Below are 22,488 nucleotides of genomic sequence, written 5' to 3'. Positions count from 1 at the left end.
TGACTAGACAGGATGTTACATAAATATGGCTTGGGATTGATAACAAGCCCTAACTATAAAATATTCATCTGGAAAGGGGGAAAAGGCCATACAATGAAAGGAAGACAATGGTTCTGTTAATAAATGATAAAACAGGTATTGTAATTTATTCAGGCCATTATTTAATCAAACCCACAAAAGAGCACTTTAAAGTGATGGACATTGAGAGCTTCATTTTATTCTATCCATATGAGAGGTAAAATAAAAGGATGGTATTCCAGTATTTTCAAAAATAAACACCTTTGGTTAGAATCTAAGGCAGCGGCCCCTTATAGCAAATATCGAACTATCATGGGTAATGTTATGGTGAATCTTTAGCACACTTATTAAAATGCATTGGATTAAAACAAAATTGATTTGCTCACTGCCTATCTTCCTTCTAGATGTGGACCTCCAATTAAAATCAATAGGTTTGAAGCTCGTAAGCACAGCACTAAATTATTAACACCATGACTTCTTTTAGAAAATTAACACTGATTGAAAAAGTGGAATTTTACATAGACTTACCTTCTCATTCTTAATGAGAAAGTGGCTGCAGCATAATTCCCCCCCCCCAACATTTTCCTTCTTAATCAAATCTATACTCTGAGTGAATTTAATCAAACAGTATTTGCAAGGAGTTACCCAATGGAATCTCAGGACTAAGGAAAATTATCTCTTGGGTCCTGATGGCTTTAACATTCTATGATCACAAGAAAATGACACTGATGGCATGATGGCATCAACAGCAAACGATTTTAATCTTAGCAAACACTAAGAATGGAGCAGAGAGGAGATTACAAGATACTCTAAAAATATGTTCTCTAATATTTTCAACAATCCACTTTCATTTCCCTAAAGTGAAAAATATTACCAGGGGTGTGTTTTTGTGGGTGTGTGTATGTGCAGGGCTAAAAGAATGCTTACTGTTATTTTTTATACCCTATCTACTTTAAAAGATTGGGAACAGTGCATTAATAAATAAGAATATACTCAAAAACAAAGTAAAATGGTGAGTGTGGTATATGTGTGAAATAGTTGTACCTGAAAACCTAAGCTAAGAAGAACTACTACAAATAAGCAAAAAAGTTAGATTTGAACAGAGCACTACAATGTACTCAACATACATGAGAAGTAAGCTAACATAATCAGGCAGGGACTGGATTTCAGCATTCTCACTGATGATGATTCTGTCATTATTCCCTTTCCTTTGCACAGAGAGTACCATTCATCTGAAGGGAAAAAAAAAAAGCCTTAAATATTGTCATACTTCCATTTTTCCAATGAATTCCAGCTTAGAAAACTGTTCTATTTTTTGTTGTGAATTAATCCCATCTCAAAGATCCCCAACTTTTCCTTAACTGAAATTTCTCAAGCCTGTCCCTATCCCACCTCACAGCCCACTGTCCACAGTCAACAGCACTTGTGAATATACTAACCCCTATCCCTACAGGTACAGATTCGCCAGTGTTTCCACCCATTAATCTGTGCTGACATTGCTGAAATCTGTGCATATTACCAAAGCACAAATTAAACGTTTGACAATTGTTCGAATAAAGGGAAAAATGTTACTGAAATTATGAGGAATCTTTTAGTACGAGTTGAATCTTTTAATTTTTAACAAATATTATAAACATAAACCTGTTTCCATGTTCTTCACACAAATATGACTAAGATAATACATACCAATGTAAACACAAAGCATTTTATTAATTGAAATTTATAGTCCTTGTCTATTTGGCAATCAATTTAACAAAACTAATTCTCCAATTAGGATAATCAATGTCCAGTACCAAACTTGAACATGTATGCAAACTGATTATTTTTTCCTTCCAGAAATGCTATATAGTCTGTTTAGGAACTTTCGAGGGCAATAAGATTTTATAACTGGAAGTGACCCTTATAAAATACCTGGCTTTTTAAATTTTATAACGAGTGATTTCTAGCTGGCAGTGGGGTGGGCGAGGATAAACAAGTAACCTCAAGATGAGACAAATGAGAAAGTTCTTTAATTAGTTCTTGAACTGCCATAGCCAAAATAAGCTTGATGAGCAATTCAAAGTAATTAAAATGTTTTGAACAGTGTCTACCCAAGGAGATCTGTGATCTACAACTTGAGCTGACTTGTACCCCATCATTTTACAGCCCTAACCAGAAAGTACTATTCACCAAACAAATCCTCACTGCCCACCCCAGAAGGACTTACAGACCATTTTGAAAAAAACGACCACAGAACTCCCTTTTTCCTTTCTTGCCTTGGCTAATTTCATTTCCTCCTTTTGTTTCCCTTCTTCACACCCAGTCTCTTAAAGCCACTTCAGCTACTCAGTGATGCCTTTCCTGACCATCTCTGCAGCCTGGCTTGATGCATCTTTCCTTGGAATTTCTGGTCAGGCTAGTAGGGAGCCACTGAAAGCTTTCAGCAGCTGAGTGAAAAAATAAAGGCTGTGTTTCAGGTAACTCCATTATGTCTGCACGCAGCCTGCAGTCTACTTAGTGACAAAGGCCAGAATGGTGTGATGAAAGAAGGGATGATGTCTAACATTTTCTGGAAAAAAAATGCTGATTGAATTCACGATTAACTGAATATGGAGATAAAGAAAATCAGCAGCAAATTACAATAATGCCCGCTGGTCTTTTCTCCCCTTGATAATTTTGTGATTTACTAATACCATAGGTCTTTTACAGCTGAGGGCACCTCCCCCACTAAATCAAGTAGTTAAGTGGCATTTGGTAGAGGCTGATTATTTCATATGCTATGATCTAATAACTTCAATGCATTTTTGATTAAGTATTATTCTTCTTACAGCTGACAAGATACCTGAAATGTTAATTGTGGGGTGAAGACACTCAGTACAAAAAGGAAACAAATGTGATTGTATCTGACACAACGCTCGCTTTTCACTTTCTTTCACTAATAGATATGGCCGTTTAATTTAAAATTTTGATAAAAGCAATTAACGCTCTCCCTGGTCCTCTCTTTTATTCCTTTATAAAATCCACCCAGTTTTTTCTTTCTCTAGAAATTGAGAAAAATATTAAAATATCAGTATGCACACACACAATTTATCATTTACTGTCATTACCAATACAACTTTCCACATAATTCAGTGGTTAAAATTTATCTCTAAAAAGCAAACAAAAATATGCCTACCTATTAACTATAATCTGAGGTCTTTCCTTGAATTAAGCATTACAGTAATGGGACCAATATAGAAGTCAGTTACCTTAGTAAAGAGAAAAACTTTTCTATTATCATTCTATATCCCGAACTTCAGTGAAAGCTGCCTTTCTTCAGACCACCAATTCTCAATGGGTTTCAGTGCCCTAAGGCAGGAGTTGGCAAACTTTTTCTTTAAGGGGCCAGATAGTAAATAATTTAGGCTTTGTGGGTCAAGCACACTCTGCAGTCTCTGAGTTTCTGTCACATACTCTTTTTCAACAACTCTTTAAAAATGTAAAAAATATTTTTAGTTTGCAGGCCATACACGAACAGCCTGCAGGCAGGATTTGGCCCTTGGCTGTAGTTTGCCAACTGCTGTCCTAAGGATTCAATCCATTGTATGTAATAAATCGACTGCTCTCTAGTGCATCTAGAATTGGTCTTAGTTATATATCCTCGGGAGAATAGAGAAAACAGTACCTCTGATCACTTTCTGTTTTATGCTTCAGATGAAAACCCTGGCTGAGAAAGTCTGCATTAGATTAACAAAACTCTACAAACACTACTGGAAGAAGGTGAATGATTATTATTTTCAAAAAATATAGGCATTCAAAACTATCTCAAGGAACTTTCCTTTTGTCCAAAGCATAAGGCGAATGTTATACCCTTATTACCTCTTAGTAGAAAATTAATTACAAATAGTAAGAAAGTAATTACACATTAATTGTCTCAGTAGAAAGTTAATTACATCGAATTCAAAACTTGCTTGAAAAGGGTACCCGATCCCTTCCATATATAAACAGTGGTGTGTGCCTTGTCTTTTACAATAATAACCTAATTGCCACTCCTGAGCAGAATCCCCCAAACACACAGCTTAAGAGTTTAAGGGTTACCTATGCAATCCCCTCACTTTACATTTGAGGAGATGCATGCAGGCATTATTTCATAGTATAATGGAACAGAATACACTATCTCTTCATTCTAAGAGTTAGGAGCAAACGACTTAGTTTCTTACCAGGAAAAAAATTTAAATTCTCAAGGTCTGGAACCACTGACCATGTTAAATAAGAATATTCTTTCAGTTAAAGGAGGTTTTAAAAAAAAAATGCCTAAAGTTATGCTTTATCTTTCAACCAGTATCACCCTTACATTGCAGTTGTATGATGCACGGTCATCAAAAAATACACACAAGAGTAATTAAATTAATATGCTTCTAGTTATACAGATTGACCCAGAACCCAGGCACATGGGCAGGCAACGGGAGAAAAGTGTATCTATGGCTGGAACTCAGAGAGGGGGCTGCAATCCCTGGGCAGAAAACTGGTTTTTCTTTTCTTTTCTTTTTTTAAAGTATGAAGACATTTATACCTTTTAAACTAGTGGAAAGTTAAAAGTCAATTATAGAAACAATACATTATTCAGTTTCCACAAGTGTTCTTTAAAGAAAAAGTGATTGGACTACTATTACTATTTAGAACTCTTCTCTCAGCCAAAACATAAATCAATTTGTGCTAAGAAGTCATTAGGCAAACTTATTTTAAAGTAAATCGGAGATGCTACTCAGCCTTGAAATGCTCTAAAGAACTGTTTTAATCATTCCCCGAGGGAGACCTTTAATGACAGAACCTACTGGAAAAGTAACAATGATATTAAGTCCAGTCATTTGAAAGTGAGACTTCTCTTTAGCCTCTCTTCTCCACAAAACAGCAGTCTCAATTAGCCAAATAAAATCTAGTGATATTCTGGCATTTTTCCTTGTTAATGAAAAGTATTTATTTTGGCTACAGAAGAAAAAAAAAAAAAAGGCCACCCAAAATGATTCCAAATGTCTAGAAACAATTTATTGGCCGAGTACACATACCACCAAAATTGTACATCTTAAATAAAAAAGCAGCTGAAATCACTTCCCCATGATGTCAGTTCTTCCCCTGGATCTTTCACAAGCTTCCTCCCAACCCAAAAGACTCTATACAGACACTTTCTTGCCATAACACATTAATTATGTAAATGTCACTTTTATCACAGAAGTCAGAAGCAACAAGAAAGAAAGGAATGACTATTTACCTCCCCAATTTCCTTTTCTGTTAGGTTTTTCTCCTCTCTGCAGAAAGTAGAGAAATTTCCCATTCTAAAAAAATAGAGAGTATTCTCAATCTTTAAAGCAAAAGACTACTTTTCCCCTTCCTTGGAAATACTGTCTTTCTGTTCTTCCAGAGTCCACCTTTTTCTTCACCTACATTTTCTGTTTGCTCATGAGGCAGCAGTAATCCTCTGGCATTATGAAATTCTACCTTCGCTAAGCAGGGTTTACACTGCAGCCTCCAAAAAAACGATGTCTGAACCTCAGCAGATAGAAGATTCATAGCAACAGCAGTAATAGTTTTTTTCACTTGCTATTACCAGAAATCACAGTCCAAAACGACGACCACGGAGGTGTCACCTATGCTAAAACCTCGAAATTGATTCATATTTAACTAGTCGAATCCCACGTTTTCATTCTATGTGCCCTTTGGAAAGCCTGTGACAGAGTAAAAAAGATCTTTCAGTGACAGTCACCATTTTTCATGAAGAGATAAGTAGTTTTTTCTAAAAAAAAAGAACAGCAGCTCTCCAGGTAAAAAATTTTGTTTGTCACTGAAACAGAATCCAATGTCTGGTCCTCTCCATTCCTCATCGCCTTAAAATCTATAGCATGAAGGACCTATAACAATGTTAGCTTCAAAATAAGAGCTTACACAATGTTTAGAAGTTTCTGTTAACTAGAAGTCTTTAGTATACTGCCCACATATCTTTGATTTTACTAACAGGTAAACAGATTGATATTTATCAAAAGCAAATATAATGATTGATGCAATGATTCTCTGTAAGACTATACTACAGGAGAAATGAAGGGGAGAATTGAAAATCTTGATAAATACAGTCCCATATAATGCTCAATTCAATTCTTATTCACTAAAACTGCTGAACACTGGTATTGAATTTCATTAAGTCATTTCCCATGATCTGTACCCTGTATGGAACAGACTGCTGTGAGTTCAATTTCTTCAAGAATAGTGTGAGTTTAAATATCAAAGGCTGAAAGGAACTACCCACAATAAAATTGCAACATGTGACACAATAAAATTGCAACATGTCTAATATCCTAATAACCCTAGGATTAGGGTAATTAAGTTTGCTCACATTGTTTGGTGTTGGCAAACTTATTAAATAGGCCCTATTTGCTTCTCTTATTTTCAGTTCTAATCTTTTGTTTGAACTAAACTCTGAGCCATACTACATGGTACCTGTTAGCAAATGGTAATATATAATCTGACAGGTATAGAGAATATTTTAGAGAGCAGAGAAGCCATTTAGGAAGTGGTTTGATATTTCCTTAATGATTCAGAAGTGACTTCCTCTTTCTTCCAGCAATTTACATATATAAACATAAGTTGGCTTTGGGATGTCATAATTGTGAAGGGGTATTTTTTATATAATAGCAGCCCAGGGCTACTAAGTCCAGTTTGATTGGGGGGATTTGGGGATGGGGGTGATAATAGGGGGAGGAATAAGGGATTCTGAAAAATAAAAATTGGTGAGATGTATCAAAATCTTGACCTTTGGGGGAAATGTTGCCACTTATTGATATTTTGTTTCACTTTAGCCAACTTGCATTTTCACAACTATAAGCATAAAGAGATTTCACGTTCTTCATGGGGCTTTGCATTTGAAGATAAGAGCATTTACTGAGCTATTTACTACAGTAAACACCTAATCACACTAAGCATAGTAACAGAATTCCACAGAAAGGTTTTATTTGCAAGATTTGTCATCCAAGAAACTCATCCAGACAAAAAAGTTGAAAAAATAAATATAACATAATAAAAACATTAAATCAATAAAAACTGAAGTATGTTACATACAGCACACATGGGTCAGCAATAAATATATGAGGGTACTTTTAAAAGTTTGTGGAAAGATTCGTGTTATCTTTCAATTCGATTTTTCCACAAACTTTTTGAAGCAGACTGGTATAATGATGACAATGGGCATTTGCTAAATTGCAAACCTGGATCAAAGAAAACAGAAGTCAGGGGTGACAGTGAGATTTGGGAAGCTGTAGAACTTAACACAGAGTTTAGCTTCCTGGAAGGATAATTAGAAGTCTTATTACTTTCATCTCTCAATTTCACCTATCTATCTATTTCCACACAGGACTCTAAAATCTCCATCTTCTCTCTTGAACAAACGTGTCACTAAATGCTTCTGCTTGCATATGACCAGAATGTTAAATTCAACATTTTAAAAAATGAACTCGTTTTCTTCCAAACTCAACCATATCTTTACCTCTTTCTTCTCCCATCATGTTTCTCCTCTTCTCACATTCAATGAGTCACCAAGGTCTGTTAAAATCTTCTTCATGTGGTACTCAGAGTGGTCCCCAGCCCAGCAGAGCAGCTGAGAACTTATTAGAAATGCAAATCCACAAATTCCAGCCAGACCTACTGAATCAGAAACTGGGGATGGGGCCTAGCAGTCTGTGTTTTAAAAAAGCCTTCCAGGTGGTTCAAATACATGCTCAAGTTTGACCACTCATTGCCCTAGATCACCCTTATCAACTAAAGCCCTCAGCCTTCCCCTATCTGCAGCTGAGCCTGTTGGGTTGGAAGCCTAATGCAATCTTCCAAAGCAAACAACGTTGTTGCTTCCATCATTTCATCATCTTACTGAAAAATTCCTTATTATGGACTGAGTAAGGAATAAATGTTTCAGTGTGGCATTCAAGGCTTTTTACAATCTGGCCTAACATAGTTCATGCCCATAGGCACCTAGCTCATACCTCTGTTACAGAAGGAACCTTGTGTGTGTCCTTTGTGCCCTTTCTCCTGCTTGTCCCCCACTCTCTTTTAAGGGTTTGTTGAAGGCCACCCTGCCTAGAAGCAATGCAGTGCAGTAGCATAAAAGTATTCTATAAATGACAGTTTCCTTTCTTGGGATGTTTCTATATCAGATTCTCACTATTTGGATTCCTCACTATTTGGGATTCCTCACTATTGCTCTGCGTTGTTGGATTTCTAAATGCATCTAGTCACTCCAGTTAGGGTATAAGCACTGTGTCTTATGCAAAGCAGGCCTTTGCTACTAATAATCTTCAAGCTTAAATCAGACCCCGTTGTTTCACAAAGGCTAAATGTGTAAAAACATTAAACCTGGGTCACCAATGTCCAACCTGGGAAAGTCCAATATATTACCATTTACTGACAAGCACACAGGAAGGCTCAGAGTTTAGTTCAAACAAAGGATTTAGACTAAAACTAGAGAAGCAAACAGGACCTTAATTAATGAGTTTGCTAACTGTTCTTCCCATGGGGTTCAGTAGCTTTTAAAAAGCATACATTTGAAATATGCTTCTTTCCCTGAGGCTGCCAGACACACTGACTATAGTCTCTTTAACCACAAGAGGTCAAAGTTCTATTTTCTATCACCATACTTAGTAGCATGTGTGCATGCTTTGCTGATTGGTTTCTTTTGTGCTTCTGCTTAAAGTTAAGGCAGGCAGCAGGAAATTGAGACCAGGGAGTCTAGAAACTTTCCCAGCCCTAGTGAGCAGCAATAATGATCAGGCAGAAGCTTTGGGAAAAAATTCTGACTTTATGGTTTCTATGGCTCAGCTCCCCCAAATTTTCTTGCGTTAATAACAACTTATGCCCCACCTGATTGTCTACGTTGCCCATTCCTCCCCTATCACCCACTGCTCTGTTATTTATACTATAGTGCATCAAACAGTTAAGCCTAGCCTAATATAACATACTGTAAAGTGATATGTCCCAAAGCCAATGGTTTAATGGAAAGCTGGGGGAGGAGTGGGGGGGTTAAAAAGGCACTAACAGAGCAACTCAAAAATGCATTTTCAAAGAAAAATCTGGATGTATCTAGATGTCCTTGAAATATTTCTTCCACCTGCCAAAAATTCACTCCTAGGATTGTGTTACCAGGCACTATTGAAACCTGGTAGAGTAATTTGCTACTATGCCTCGAAATTTCCTAACACATTTAGTGTGGTATGAATTTCAAATCCAGTAAAACTTCATTAAGTTGATACTGTGAAGCTGCTTCTATAATGCAAAGCAACTGTTATTCTTTGGCTAGACACCCAATTGTTCCGTAACAAACAAACTTTAAAAATCCAATGATGATGGTTGATTTGAACTTGACTTGTTTCAGTCCTTTGTATTTTAAATTAATAGGGTTTTACAGGTCGCTTCCTCCACCCCCCACTGTTTTCTTTAACAGGTGAAAGGGGAGAGAGAAATGTTTAAAAATACCACTAACAACACACAATCTCTGTTATTCTAACAGAGGTTACAGGTTGAAATGTAAATATTTTCTGTAAATATTTTTCATGAGAAAAATACAAGAACACAATGCCTGGGATTCCCTCAACAGCACATTTTTGAAGTTACTTTACCAAACAGGGGGAAAGTGGACACTTAAAAAAAAGATAATTAAATATTTTCAACTCTTGCATCTAAGCTGCCTACAATTTTATTTACTCTGGGGCCCAGGGAGTATGAACCACAATTTTACTCGATATTTTAGGACACGAATCATTCTAATTCATGATTCTACGATATGAAAGAAAAGAAGGACCAGCAGGCTACTGTCAGGGGAATGCTGAAACGAAAAGACTGGGGGGTGTTCTCGGCAGCACCCTGGAGCTCTATCCCCAGTAAGGTATATATATGCTGGTGAAGGGAGGTGGGGAGAGGCTGCCAGGAACAGAGGAGGATATTCAGAGATCAGCTCTCTACATAGGTTTCCCTGTTTCTCTGAATGTGCACATCAGGTCATATAAGGTTTAGGGGAGAGACAACAAAGAGGGTTATGGGTAGAGTTGGCCAGCAATATGCTGTTAGTTTTACTTTTAAATCCAAATTTGAAGGCATTTTCCTATAGACTCACTCCTCCTATTTCATAGGATTGTTGACAGGAATTATTTAATATATTTAATAAGCATTTGATTTCTACAAATATTAATTCAAAGATGTGATCCTTACCACATAACACCTTAGTCTAAAATGGCAGATGACCAAGTGAGAAATGTACATAAGTTGAAGGCAAAACTTTAGTTGTGCATGTTTTATTATCAATTTTTGTTTTTCTTCATGTTAGTTACTTCATAGGCATACTTCCAGAGACATTGTTTTATATGTACCTGTGGTGGAGATTCTTTGAGTCCTAATTATGAGAAATGAAAAGGAGTTTGTTACAGCACACCTAATAATTGAGTTAATTTTTGTTCTCCTAACTCCGTTTTCTAGCAACAAACTAAACCAGTAAAACCACCACTCTTTCAGAAGACACAACTCGGTCAAAACTATTATCAAGATGTCTGAAATTCTACTATTAGATTTTCATTTCTTTAAGGCATTATTCCCTGTAAAATGTGAACATCTGTAGAAGAGGTCACACACTGAGCCATTAATTAAAAAATCTTAATATGAATGAAATTATCAGATTCTTTCTGATGTGACAGCTGGGACAGGGAAGTAAAAACTTCATTTTGCGGGGAGGAGGACAGAGGGAAGGGACAAGAGGTAGGTAGGTCCTAATCACCAGGAAGACAACTCTGAAGAGCCATAAGAAACTACAACTACCACCTAGAAGGAAGGAGAAAGGGAAAGAAGATGAGGAAAGAGGAGGGGAGGGGGGTTTATTTCTCCCAAAGACACAAATTTGCCTGCAATCTGCCCCGGTTACTAGGAAAGCAACGAGGCTCCTTTTTCTCTCAAAGGCCTTGGAGGGCAACCGAGTAAGAGCTTCAGTGTGTGAACAGCTAATTACTTGTAACTACAAGTAAATTTTGCTAGACATATAATGCATTAAAATCATTTTAATAACTATAGAAAGTCTACATTGTACACAAATAAGCCTTCGTGATCCACAGAATTCAAGCATTATAGAACATATTTAAAGAAACATAGCCAGAATTGAAAAAAGTTAGAAAAGTCCAGTTTATGCTATGAGGATACTTCAAAAAGTTCATGGAAAGGTTTGTATTATCTTTTAATTCTATCTTTCCATGAACTTTTTGAAGTACCTTTGTATACTCATTAGCCACCACTTTACATATAAGTCATACCTGATGGTATAAAGAAAAGTAAAATATATGGTCCCCACCTTCAAAAAATGTATAGCCTTGTTTGGGAGACACATATACATATATAATTAGAGAAAATCTAAGGCGGTATATAAATCAAGGACTGGACTGTCGGCTACTGACAACAGACAAAATAGGTGCTTGCAAATGGAAGAGATTTCTATAGCCTGCAACATTCAAGAGGCAGTTCTTGGAGAAGGTAAGGTGAAGACCTTGAAAATCAGGTAGAATTTGGCCAATCAGTGATTACTGAGTTATCTAGCATGGTAGAACAAAAGGGATTTCTTGTTAGGAAGTAGTGAGAACTGAGTTTAAACTATAGACAAGAGCTGAGCAGAAAGCTCTGGATCCAATTGCAGGGATGTAGGTGGTGATTAGGTTTCAATAGAAAAATATGTGTTATTAAGCAGGAGAGAGATAAGATATGAGAGTGTTTTCATGTGATTAGCCTAGTACTGTTTTGCAGGATGAAATGCCCATATACATAACACCTTTTGTAAAGGAACTCAAAATATATTCCACAGATGATAGTTAATTCATCCTAATAACCTCTCATTGAGGCAAAGGAAATGCAGCTTTTATTATTCCCCATTTTGTAGATGATTTGCTCAAGGTCATTGAATAAATGAAAGGCAGAATTAAAAAATACAGTATCACAATGTTCAATAGTTCCTAAGTACCAGCTAAATTATATTATCTCATTTTCTATTACTCAAGCAAGGGAGGTACATGATGAACCTTTGTACTCAAGTGCCATTACGAGACCCTCATTACTGTTCAAAGCACATGCCCTCCCAGGGGCCCAATTCCCATTTACTCTCCCTACGGCCTCTAGCCCCCAGCTTCGAACCTTCCAATTAGCCCAACCTCTCCCAGATAACACTTGGCTTTGATTACTTTGTTTCAGCTAGTCTTCTGCCATTTTTATTAGCATGTGCTATATTTCTGCATCAACCACTCAACAAGGACAATGGTTTGCGTTCATTAACGCAAGGCAATGCTTTCCACCTCAAACTTCAAAACTGATTAGTCCCTCTGGAACGTGTAAGAGAAATAAGAACTCCACAAACTAGATTGTGGTACCAAATGGAATTCTTTCTCCAATTTAGGTTTCCTGATAACAGTTAAATAAACAATCCTTGCTCCCCACCTCTTGCCCCCATTAACTCTCTGTCTGCCTTGAAACATCGTCTTGTCCTCGCATGCATCTTAAAGCCCTGCTTCCTTTTCTTACAATGAGGGCCCTCACGTCCACATATTCTCTCTGGCGTTATGAACCTCTCCCTTCCTGGTGGCTCTGGTTCTTCATTTTCAAATAAAGTGCCTGGCATAAGTAGAGGTCAGTAAATGCCTGATGAATGACTAAAGCTCCAGTTCTGTATCTTCAACTACTTGTTGGACAATTTTACTTTGTCATCTCATTGTTACCTCAATATTCTCAAGTCTAGGACAGAAATCAGTAAATTCCTACCAGATCTGGCTCTTCCGCATTACATTCCAATTTCTTTCACATGTGCCATAACTCTCGCAGTTCCCCATATCCAACACCACAAACACTCTGACTCCTCCTTCTGTAACTAGCTAATCATAAAGTTTGGTAATTTTTTTTCCCTCACAGTACTAGGAATACCTGAAGCAATCTGTCAGTACAAGGTCCATTGGGTCTGTACAGTCATGATTGTCCCATTGAAATAGCCTCTACAGATCAAACTGCCATGTCTCCCATTCATCCATTCATCCAATCTTGAAATTTCTCTTCCTATATATAACTTTGTTCATTGAGTCTCTCTTACTCAGAAGTGTTTGAGGACTAGTTCAAAGGCCAAAATCCTTCCCTAGCATTTAAGGACCATCACGATCTGGATCTGATCCAGTTTTCCAATCTTATCTCCTATTATTTCTCTAGAGGAATTCTTCATCACAGCCCAAGCAATTTTATCCGGCTCTCAAAGACTACATGTATGTGTGTGTGTGAGTGTGAGAGAGAGAGAGAGAGAGAGAGTGTGTGTGTGTGTGTGTGTGTGTGTGTGTGTGTACTCGCACTTGGGGGCATACCCTTTCTTTTCCATTTATATGTATCTTTGCTCAGGGTATTTCCCTGCTTGGAAATGCCCTCCCCAATATGGATCCAAACAATACTTTGGGGTCAGCTTACCTTCTGGAAGCCTTCAACTTTGCCAGTCCGAAAGTTCTATTGTACTTACAGTAAGTTCACAGATTTTTGCATTAGTTGGTATTTCATGTACTAGCTTTAACAACTCGACACGATTTTAAGATCTTTAAGGGCAGATCATGTAGTATATTTTTGTACCCTTCCAAGAACCCAGTAACTAGGTTCACTGGTGCCAGGCAATGTTCTCCACTTCCTCGATAAAAGTCTTCAATAAAGCGTTTATTAATCCTTAAACTTCGTTTGCACTTCACAACTCAAAGAACAAGCATTTCAAACTGTACCGCCTCGATCGTATTTAAAGATACATGAAGGCTAATTAAAAATTCTTTACCAGAAACTTGAAAAAAATTCTTTAGTGAGAGGCAGAGCATAATGCATAGCATATAACATCATTAGTACTACAATTCAGCATTTAACTTTATTCTCCCACCTACACTTTATAAAAAATTTGACAGTCAATTTATTTGTCTTCATAAATACTAATGCAGGTTCTAAGGGGAAATATTTTAAACTTAAGTTAAACTGAAAACTTCAAAGGAAAAAACAGGTTTTAAATAAAGAGTAAATATTTGAGAGGAAAGAAACAGGTTTATTGGTTTATTTATTTATTTATTTTTTTAGGTTGTGCTTTAAATATTTTTCAAGAGTTCAGTTCCTGGTATGGAAAATTCCTTTAGTTTTACACTAAAAAAGTAAGCACAAATTAAGTACAAAAAAATTCATACCCTCAACATTTGGTGTAATATGGCAAAAATATTCATTACCACAATATTAAGAAATATCAACAATATGAGTTTGAATAACTAATTCATAAGGAAGAGTTTGAACTGGACCAAATCCTGGATTTTCTTTTTTCACTCCAAGTTTCTTTCCTATTTTAAACTAGTGGCAACAGAAATTTCTTTGTTTGCAAGTCAGGAATGCTGGAAGACTTAAGTGATAGAACAGGTAGCTCGGCTTCTACTGCACGTCTGTCCTCAGAGGGAGAAAAACATTGTGGATAAAGTAATTTTGTTTGTATTTCTGGAAAAATCATTTTTTTTTACATCAATCTTCATAATTCTCTAAAATAAACTGTTAAAAAGTTACAGGCTGGTCAACCACTTCACCCTGATTTGTGGAAATACTATACATTGATTTCAAGAACACATGGCTAACTCAAGTTTTCTTACTACTCTAAAGGTCTAAAAGTTGCTTCTAACTCTAATAAAACTTTAGGAGATCTTACAAGCTTGTCGTATATTTCTGTATCTCAGCCGCAATATTTTTACACAGATAAATAGTAAAAGTAGTTTAGGCTCAAGAGTCACACTTCATGCCGTCAAATTTATTTATAGGGTACTGTACAATTTCAAATACGGAAAAAAACTTTTGTTTAAAAACCATGTGTAGAAAGAAAATGGAAATAAGGAGTTAAGAATTTACCACTTCACTAAGATGGAGAGAATGACAAATAAATATTCCTCTTCTGTTTGCTAATATTGAGATGATTGTCCTACCCAAACTGCTGCACAAAGTATTCACAACTTTTGGAGGGTATGAAGTGAAAGGCAGAATTTGTAATTTAAAATATGTGATTCACATCCTCATCCACCTTAATTAAGATTTAAAAACTCAAGAGATAGGCAACCCAGACAATTAAAGTGGGGAGCAATAAGAAATACTGAACAGCAAGCAGTTCCTGAACCATATAAATCAAATAAAGTCAAGACAAATCAAATAAAGACTAGAAACCATATAAATCAAATAAGGTCAAGACAAATCAAATAAAGGCCAGAAACCATTTTTTTCCTCAGCACAAAGAGTTCCCCAGAATCACCAACTTGATGACCGGAGGTTCTCTGCTGAGGGATGCATGCAGGCATGCGCACACAATGGAGAGAGAAGACTGGAGACCCTTAGAGACTAATTTTACATCTGTTACTGTTCTCGCCACATAAGGGAAAGAAGAGAACAGTGGGAAAATTTCACACATTATTCCAGATCAGACACGGCAAAACTGTAGTTAGTATTGCAAACTACTAATTCTCTTGATACAATCAAAGGCAGAACTGAATGAATGGGTGTAGGGGTGTAGGGCAGGGTGGATGGGGAAAGAGAAAGAGGGAAGGGGGGGAGACAGCCCGAGAAGGAAGTCTGAGGCATTTTGCAAAGCTTGAATGGATTAACCTATTTCCCTTTATCTCTCTCTCTCTCTCTCTCTCTCTCTCTCTCTCTCTCTCTCTTTTTTTCCCCTCTTTCACCTATTTTTATTAAATATGTACCAACTTTCTGGGACTCAACACAGACTTACTCTAAGTGCAGGTCTTTCAAGGCCTGGTGCTTAGGACACACAGGAATGCTAGGTTAGACATGTCCTACACAAATAGCCTTGATTTGGGAAAGGATTTTAGAAATCACTCTTGTGATCATGCATAAAATTAGACTGATTGCTTTAAAAAAAAAAAAAAAGAATTCTATTCATCAATAAGTTAATTGAGGCCCCCATCCACAGTCCTTTGATTTCTACTAGAAACATAAGTTATTTACGACTCCAAACATTTCTTTTCTGAACTTGAAAAAAGTTTGCTTTTGCATTATTAGAAGATCATGAGGGACTGAGGCTTTAGTGTTTTTAGCCTCTGACCTATTCATAAGTGGGTTATTGGGGCTATGTAACAAAAGAAAAAATAAATAAAACGTGAATGCTTCAAAAAAGTTAGTAGATTTGGATAATATTTAGCAGAGAGCCTAAAATGCACCGATTTAAAAATATAACAGCATAAAAAGTGTCTTGACATAGTTTTTCTTTGATGAAGTGAGAATATAATAGGGGGAGGGTTTGGACTGGGTAGACCTTGAATAAGAAGTTGGGTCCCACGCAGTAGTCCCTTGTCCAAGACAAAAAGCTTCCTTTAACCACATGCAACAGTCTTGTGGGAAAGGCAGGGAGAGGGGGCTGGGAAGTCATCATCGAGGCGACTCTGAATAGGACCCTACATTTCTCACGCCACACTATGGGCTGGGCCAGGTGGGGGAGCGAGATACAACTTCGCCCTTTAAGAGCAGCACCAGAGCAGCACCGAAAGGGAAAAAGTCACCTCGCTCTTCGCTTTACGCACACAGGAAGAGCCCAATTCAATGCCGCCGCCACCGCCACCCCTTGTCTTGCCCCGCCCCAACTTGAGTGTGTGTATGTGTGTGTGTGTGTTTTGGGGGGCACGATTCGCCTTTTACCCCACGAATTCCGAGACACCTCCATCGCTCTCAGGTTAAGTTCCCCCACCCCCAAAACCCAACCGTGCCAGGCTCAGAAGGCGCAGGTGTCTCTGGCTCTGGCCTATTTTTATACCCCCCTTCCCCCGCAATCCCCACCTAGTTGCGCGTCCCAGGCCCTCCTCGCCTTCACAGTGCAGAGCACCAGGTAGCCTAGACGCCAGAAAACACCTCAAGCCCTACTCCCAGGTCACCTGGCCAGAGTGCCCGGCCCTGCCTTCAAGGGGAGCCCGGGGGCTGCCCCTTCGTGGCTGGTGCCCAGCGCAGAGCGCGCACCGGGCTCCCGGGCAGTCACGTGGGTGGCGGGGGAGGCCGGGGCTTCCTCACCTGCATCCCGGGCACTTGGACAGCCACCGGTGAGTGGGCCATGAAGGCGACTGCTGCTCCGCACTGCTTCTGCGGCGGTGGCGCCTTGGGCTGAGACTGGCTCCTCCTCCGGGGGTAGCTCGGCGGCCCTCCCAGGCTTTTCGATCGGGGCCTGTTAGGACACACAGAAGTGGGGTTACTGGGCTGGTGGCGCGTAGCCCAGAGCTGGAAGGTGGGCACTTCGCGGCGCGGCTCCCTGGGACTCAGTCTACCTTTCTGGCGCCCGCCTGCCGCTGTAGCCGCCGCCTCCGCTGCTGCTCCTCTTCCTGAACGGGGGGCGCTGCGTGTGGCGGTGGCTGGGACCTGGGCTCGAGTGATGCCGCTCGTCTGCGCCTCGCCGCTTTAGGAAGAGGAGGTGGAGGCGCCCCAGCAACCCGCCCGCTCGCCTGCCCGGGGAGGCGGTTGGGGGCGGTTCCCCCGCTGGCCCTGCCCCCGTCCCAGTCCCGCAGCCGGGCGGTGTCAGGGGAGCTAGGGTTCCAGGCAGCGAAGGGGTTTGACTGGGCTTGCGGGAGCCCGAGAAGGGGGAGACTCTCCTGGCACGCGGAGAGGAGAACCACGGGACTGGGAGACCTGGAACGCATCTGGGCCTGGAGAAAGCATGGGAGAGTGTGGGAGACCCTGGGGGTATGAGAGCGTCCCGGACGCGGCCACGTTGCAGGCAGGCGTGCGACACTGGGGCACATGCAGCCTCAGACACTTCTTGAGTTGAAACTTGGGGAGTATTAGAAGTCTCTCCTGGTACCCCCAGCTGGCCGAAGTTGGGTCCACAGTGAACTGCTGAGTCGGTGGACCCTTGCTCATTCCCGCCGTCCCTTCTCCCCAGCCGGGGGCTGCACCACTGGGCGGACCCGTAGCCACTCTCTGGCTTTCCGTGTTCCCCGTCCCCAGACATGCTTCAGGTGACTTCAACCTGAGGCTGTCCCCGCCTCTTGGGCTATCACTTGGGGGACGGCCCGACTGAGGTTTTTCTCTACAAGTTCTGCACGTGTAAGGGAGAGAGAAATTGGAAAACAGATGGTATATTGGCAGAAAAATTAATGAGGATAATAGAGGCGTGGGAAATGAGATTGGATCATTAGCAGTACGGATGGCTGAATTCAGCATACACAGCAGTGGTTACGCCAACTCCCTGCCTCCGCCTCATTTTAAGTTCCACTCTAGGAGGGTGATGAGCTCTTCTGAGAGTATCCTAATAATAGCAGTAACAATGCTAAAATAATATCCATTACAGGAATCTCATTAGGAAGGCACCTTTGGGAACACACTAGGGGTTAATTACATTTTAAAAACGTAAAATCCAAGAGCCAGTTTAAAATGAGGATGAAGTTCCCTATCTTGCATTTTGTTATAGGTCTGTACCCAACACACTCGGGGGGGGGGGCTCTAGTAGACACTCAATAAATATTTATCTTCTCTTTAATCTTTCTCAGAGAATAGCATATGATTATTATCAATAGCATTATCATTAATAGATGCTATTTTGTGTGTGTGTGTGTGCCAGGGACTGCTAAGTGCTTTATATGCATTGCCTTATTGAATCTTTACAAGGGCCTTCTCGGGTCGTAACTGCTTTTTTCCCCATTTTCCAGATGAAGAAAAAGGCTCAGCAGGTTAAATAATCTGACCCAAGTATCACACTATTAAGAGGTGGGAGAGCTGGGAATTCAAATTCTAACTGGTGATAAACTTACTCCTTCCTCTATGGTTTCTGTTTGTTTTTAATGACGATAAAGGATATAATTGCATTTTCCTTACTCCTAGTTCCCCAAGTCCAGGAACTCGCTATTTCTAACCTGATGGTGGGCCCTGATCTGGTCTAGGTTTCCCACACTTAACAATGCCAGCCTGACCTTGCAGTGCCACCTAAACTTTAATGTCCATAGAAATCTCCTAGGGTTCTTTTTAAAGTGCAGATTTTGATCTCACAAGTCTGGACTGGGCCCAAGATTCTGCATTGCTAACAAGCTCCTAGGTGGTGCTGATACTGCTGAGCCTTAGATCACACTTTGAGTAGCAAAGGCCTGAATCAAGTGCCATCATTTAATAACCATCACAAGTCCCACCTCCTTCACTGAGCCTTCCCAGTTGCTCCAATCCCTCTTATTGTATGTTGGTGGAAGCAGCGCTCACAGTGTTGTTCTTTATTCCTACTTCATGTATTTCATTTGTTTTATCTGCCCAACAAAATTATTAGGTCCTGGAGGCCAGAGATCCAGCTTTTCTTACACCAGAATTATTCAGGTAGAAATGGCACCTCTCTAAGGGCAAGTTTTTTGTTTGTTTTGTTCGTTGCTGTATCCACAAAGCCTAGAACAGTGTGTGGCATATAGTTGGCCCTCAATAAATATTTGTTGAATGAATGAATGAATGAATGAATGCACTGAGGTTACTAGGTGCCTAATGAGCACACTGTTTGTTTTATTGATGCTAGGTTAATTGTTGAACCTTTAAGTCGTTCACTTTATTATGTGTTATACCTTTCATTTTTTGTCTCCTAAATTATTTTCAGTAACTTTAATTTCACAACTACCTGAGAGTAAGTTCTATAATTTACATACATATCAGAGAAGTAACTTTCCCTGACATCATTCTGGGCAAGAGTTATGGAATACTGTGGAAAACTGAATGCTAAATTTTGAGACCTGGACTATTGAGCCATTTTCTAAAATACACAACTTTTGAGATCTTAGTAAACTTTTTGACCTTTATTTAGGTCTACTGTTATTAAATAAACCATCTATTGTTATTATTGATAAAGATCACTTGAGTGTTTACAGGGTTTGTTTATGCTTTTTCCATTGTGTGTGTATGTATGTATTCATAAAATATTGTGAAGTTGTCCATATTTGTTTTGTTTTGTTTTGTTTTTTAAAAAAAGATGACCTGTAAGGGGATCTTAACCCCTGACTTGGTGATGTTAGCACCACACTCTCCTAAGTGAGCTAACTGGCCATCCCTATATAGGGATCTGAACCTGTGGCCTTGGGGTTATCAGCACCACACTCTACCAAGTGAGCCACGGGCCGGCCCTTGAAGTTGTCCATATTTGAAAACAATCCAGATTTTATGAGCACCAGGAATTTTTTCCCCGTTGGACTGCATTACTTCTCAAATTCTTAATTTAAATAAAATGACAAGAAATTCAGGTATGCTTTTGCTACCACTCCCCACCCACACACATAGAAAATGGACATGAATATTTTACTTCAAAATGTCAGCCCAGAGTCTAGTAATACATTACAGTGTATTCCTATAGCTTGATGGGAAAAGTTCCTTGAGGAGAAGCACCACATCTTGTGCTTTTTGGTAGCCCCATAGAGTGTGACATAGCACCTCAGATAGAATTTGGTACCTGCTTGATTGATGTGACCTGAGTGGCTGTAAATACTTGATAACCATATAATAAACTAAGACTATACATAGATGAAGTAAAGTCAGTGAAGTCCACGTCAGTGTCCTTGAACCCCATAAAACTTAATAATTTAAATTTAGCATCTGTGGTTTCAATTTCCTGACGTTTGTCATACTCTCAATATTAACTATTTTACTTTACCCATGTTTATAAATGTTTACTGAATAAACTGGTTCGTAGCTAAAGTGTAGGTAGGTAGACAGAAATGGCCAAATAAACTTGAATGCCATGGTTGCAATTTTGCCTCCTGAAGAACATTTATGGGTGTTGCAAATGGGGAGGGGGCATTGTCCCTAGCATTAAGTGTGTAGAGGCCGGGGATGCTGCTAACCATCCTATAATGCAGAAGCCAATCCCAACAAGAAAGAATTATCCAGCCCAAAATGTCAGTGGTGCCAAGATTTGAGAAATCCTGCTCTATGCTCTTTGCGTTTGGGGCTACTAACCAAGAAACAGACATGGGAATCACTGTTCCTTGTAGATTTCAGTTCAGTGTTGTGGCTGGGGCCAAAAAAACCCTCACAAGATATTGGGCCACAAGTGGGTACTGGAAACAAAACAGTATTCTTATGTTCTTTTTGCACCAAACCATAGATCATCTGCTCCAAAAGAGTGAATACAACTTAAGGAAAAGTAATATTGAACTGAAAATAACTTTAAGAAAAATTAGTGATTTGCTTAAAAAATATATAATCACTGAGCATGTTCTAATGTACCAGGCATTACCTAGGAGCCTTCAAATATGTTACCTTATCAAGATAAATTTGACTTCTTAGTCCACTTGACAAAATTTAAAGATAGGTTTTCACATTTTGGACTTTCACATTTTCAGCCTAATGACTATGTCGAAATATATAAAATGTATAAATGTATACTGGCAAATTGATACAATTATCTGAGTTTATTTCAATTATCTGAATATTTGAAACTAAAGGAAATTATCTAGGTAATTCTAGAAACCCACCATTCAGTGATAGGAATATTCCAATTCAGGCTACCAGACTCTGTATTGACGTTTGGAAGAACAACATTCAAGTGTCCTTTTTTCTCTTTTTCAATAAAAGCATATGTGATACCACAAGTCTTCTCTTTACTCTCTGTGGGTATCAAATTGGAAGCCATGATATAATAGTTCTTTCAGATGTTGTATCCTCGATATCGTTCTAGCGAAGCATTCTGAGAAAAAACCTATTTGAATCAATTCTTGGTCAAGGAACATTCAACCTGTTTAATTGCAGGATTCGCCTGAGTAATCTTGTACCTTTTGGGGCCTGTGCAATACTCTACCATAGTATCATTTATAACAAAAACTATGGTTATCAAAGACTCAGCACAGCTGAATTTTCTCAGTAGCTTTACTTCCTGATGCTACTGAGGGAAATAGAGCAACAGAGGAGGTGGGTGGAAGCAGATGCTGCTTCAGCGATTTCCTGCTTATAACGTTTCTTCGCATATACGCTTCCTTGCTTTGAGATGTTTGCATTCAGGTGCCAAAAGAATCAAGCTCCTGTCTTCTTGCCTTCACCAGCTGGTTACAAAGCTGAGAGAGGTAAATGTGGCCCAATCTCATTCACATGTAGAAGTAGGAGTCAAAGGGTGGAACATTAAGGGCTGCCTTCCTGCTACCTGCCTAAACCCTCAAAGGATCCCACCACTGACCTTTAGATGCCTTGGACCCAAGGTGAAGGCCCTCAGAAGCTTGTATGGGCTCACTCACAGACTCCTCAATGCTGAGAGAACAACTGCTTGCTGCAACAGTCATTGATTTTTGATTTTTTGATTTTTTTGATTTTTTGATTTTTGGTGGCTGGCTGGTATGGGGATCCGAACTCGTGACCTAGGGGTTATAACACAGTACTCTTCTAATGATAGTTTTGTCTTACCATATGGGTACATGAAGAGACTGGGGAGTTTCTTGGGAGAGAATCTTTCAGAGACTGGGCTCTTTGTAAATGAGGTCA

General features: G+C 39.2%; 1 protein-coding gene across 1 annotated transcript in view; it reads right to left on the bottom strand.

The window, feature by feature from the left end:
* Nucleotides 1-17,415, bottom strand: part of STK26 (serine/threonine kinase 26) — a 46,911-nt gene extending 29,496 nt beyond the window's left edge. The window contains exons 1-2 of the mRNA XM_063083741.1: nt 17,328-17,415; nt 17,077-17,227 (exon numbers count right to left, since the gene is read on the bottom strand). Of these exons, the coding sequence (XP_062939811.1) occupies nt 17,077-17,118 (42 nt within the window). The 5' untranslated portion in view covers nt 17,119-17,227; nt 17,328-17,415. The remainder of the gene's footprint in view (nt 1-17,076; nt 17,228-17,327) is intronic.
* Between the last annotated feature and the right edge of the window lie 5,073 nt (nt 17,416-22,488).

Source organism: Cynocephalus volans, chromosome X, assembly GCF_027409185.1.
Source record: "Cynocephalus volans isolate mCynVol1 chromosome X, mCynVol1.pri, whole genome shotgun sequence".
NCBI classification, from domain to species: Eukaryota; Metazoa; Chordata; class Mammalia; order Dermoptera; family Cynocephalidae; genus Cynocephalus; species Cynocephalus volans.
This window is presented reverse-complemented; position numbering and strand designations above follow the sequence as displayed.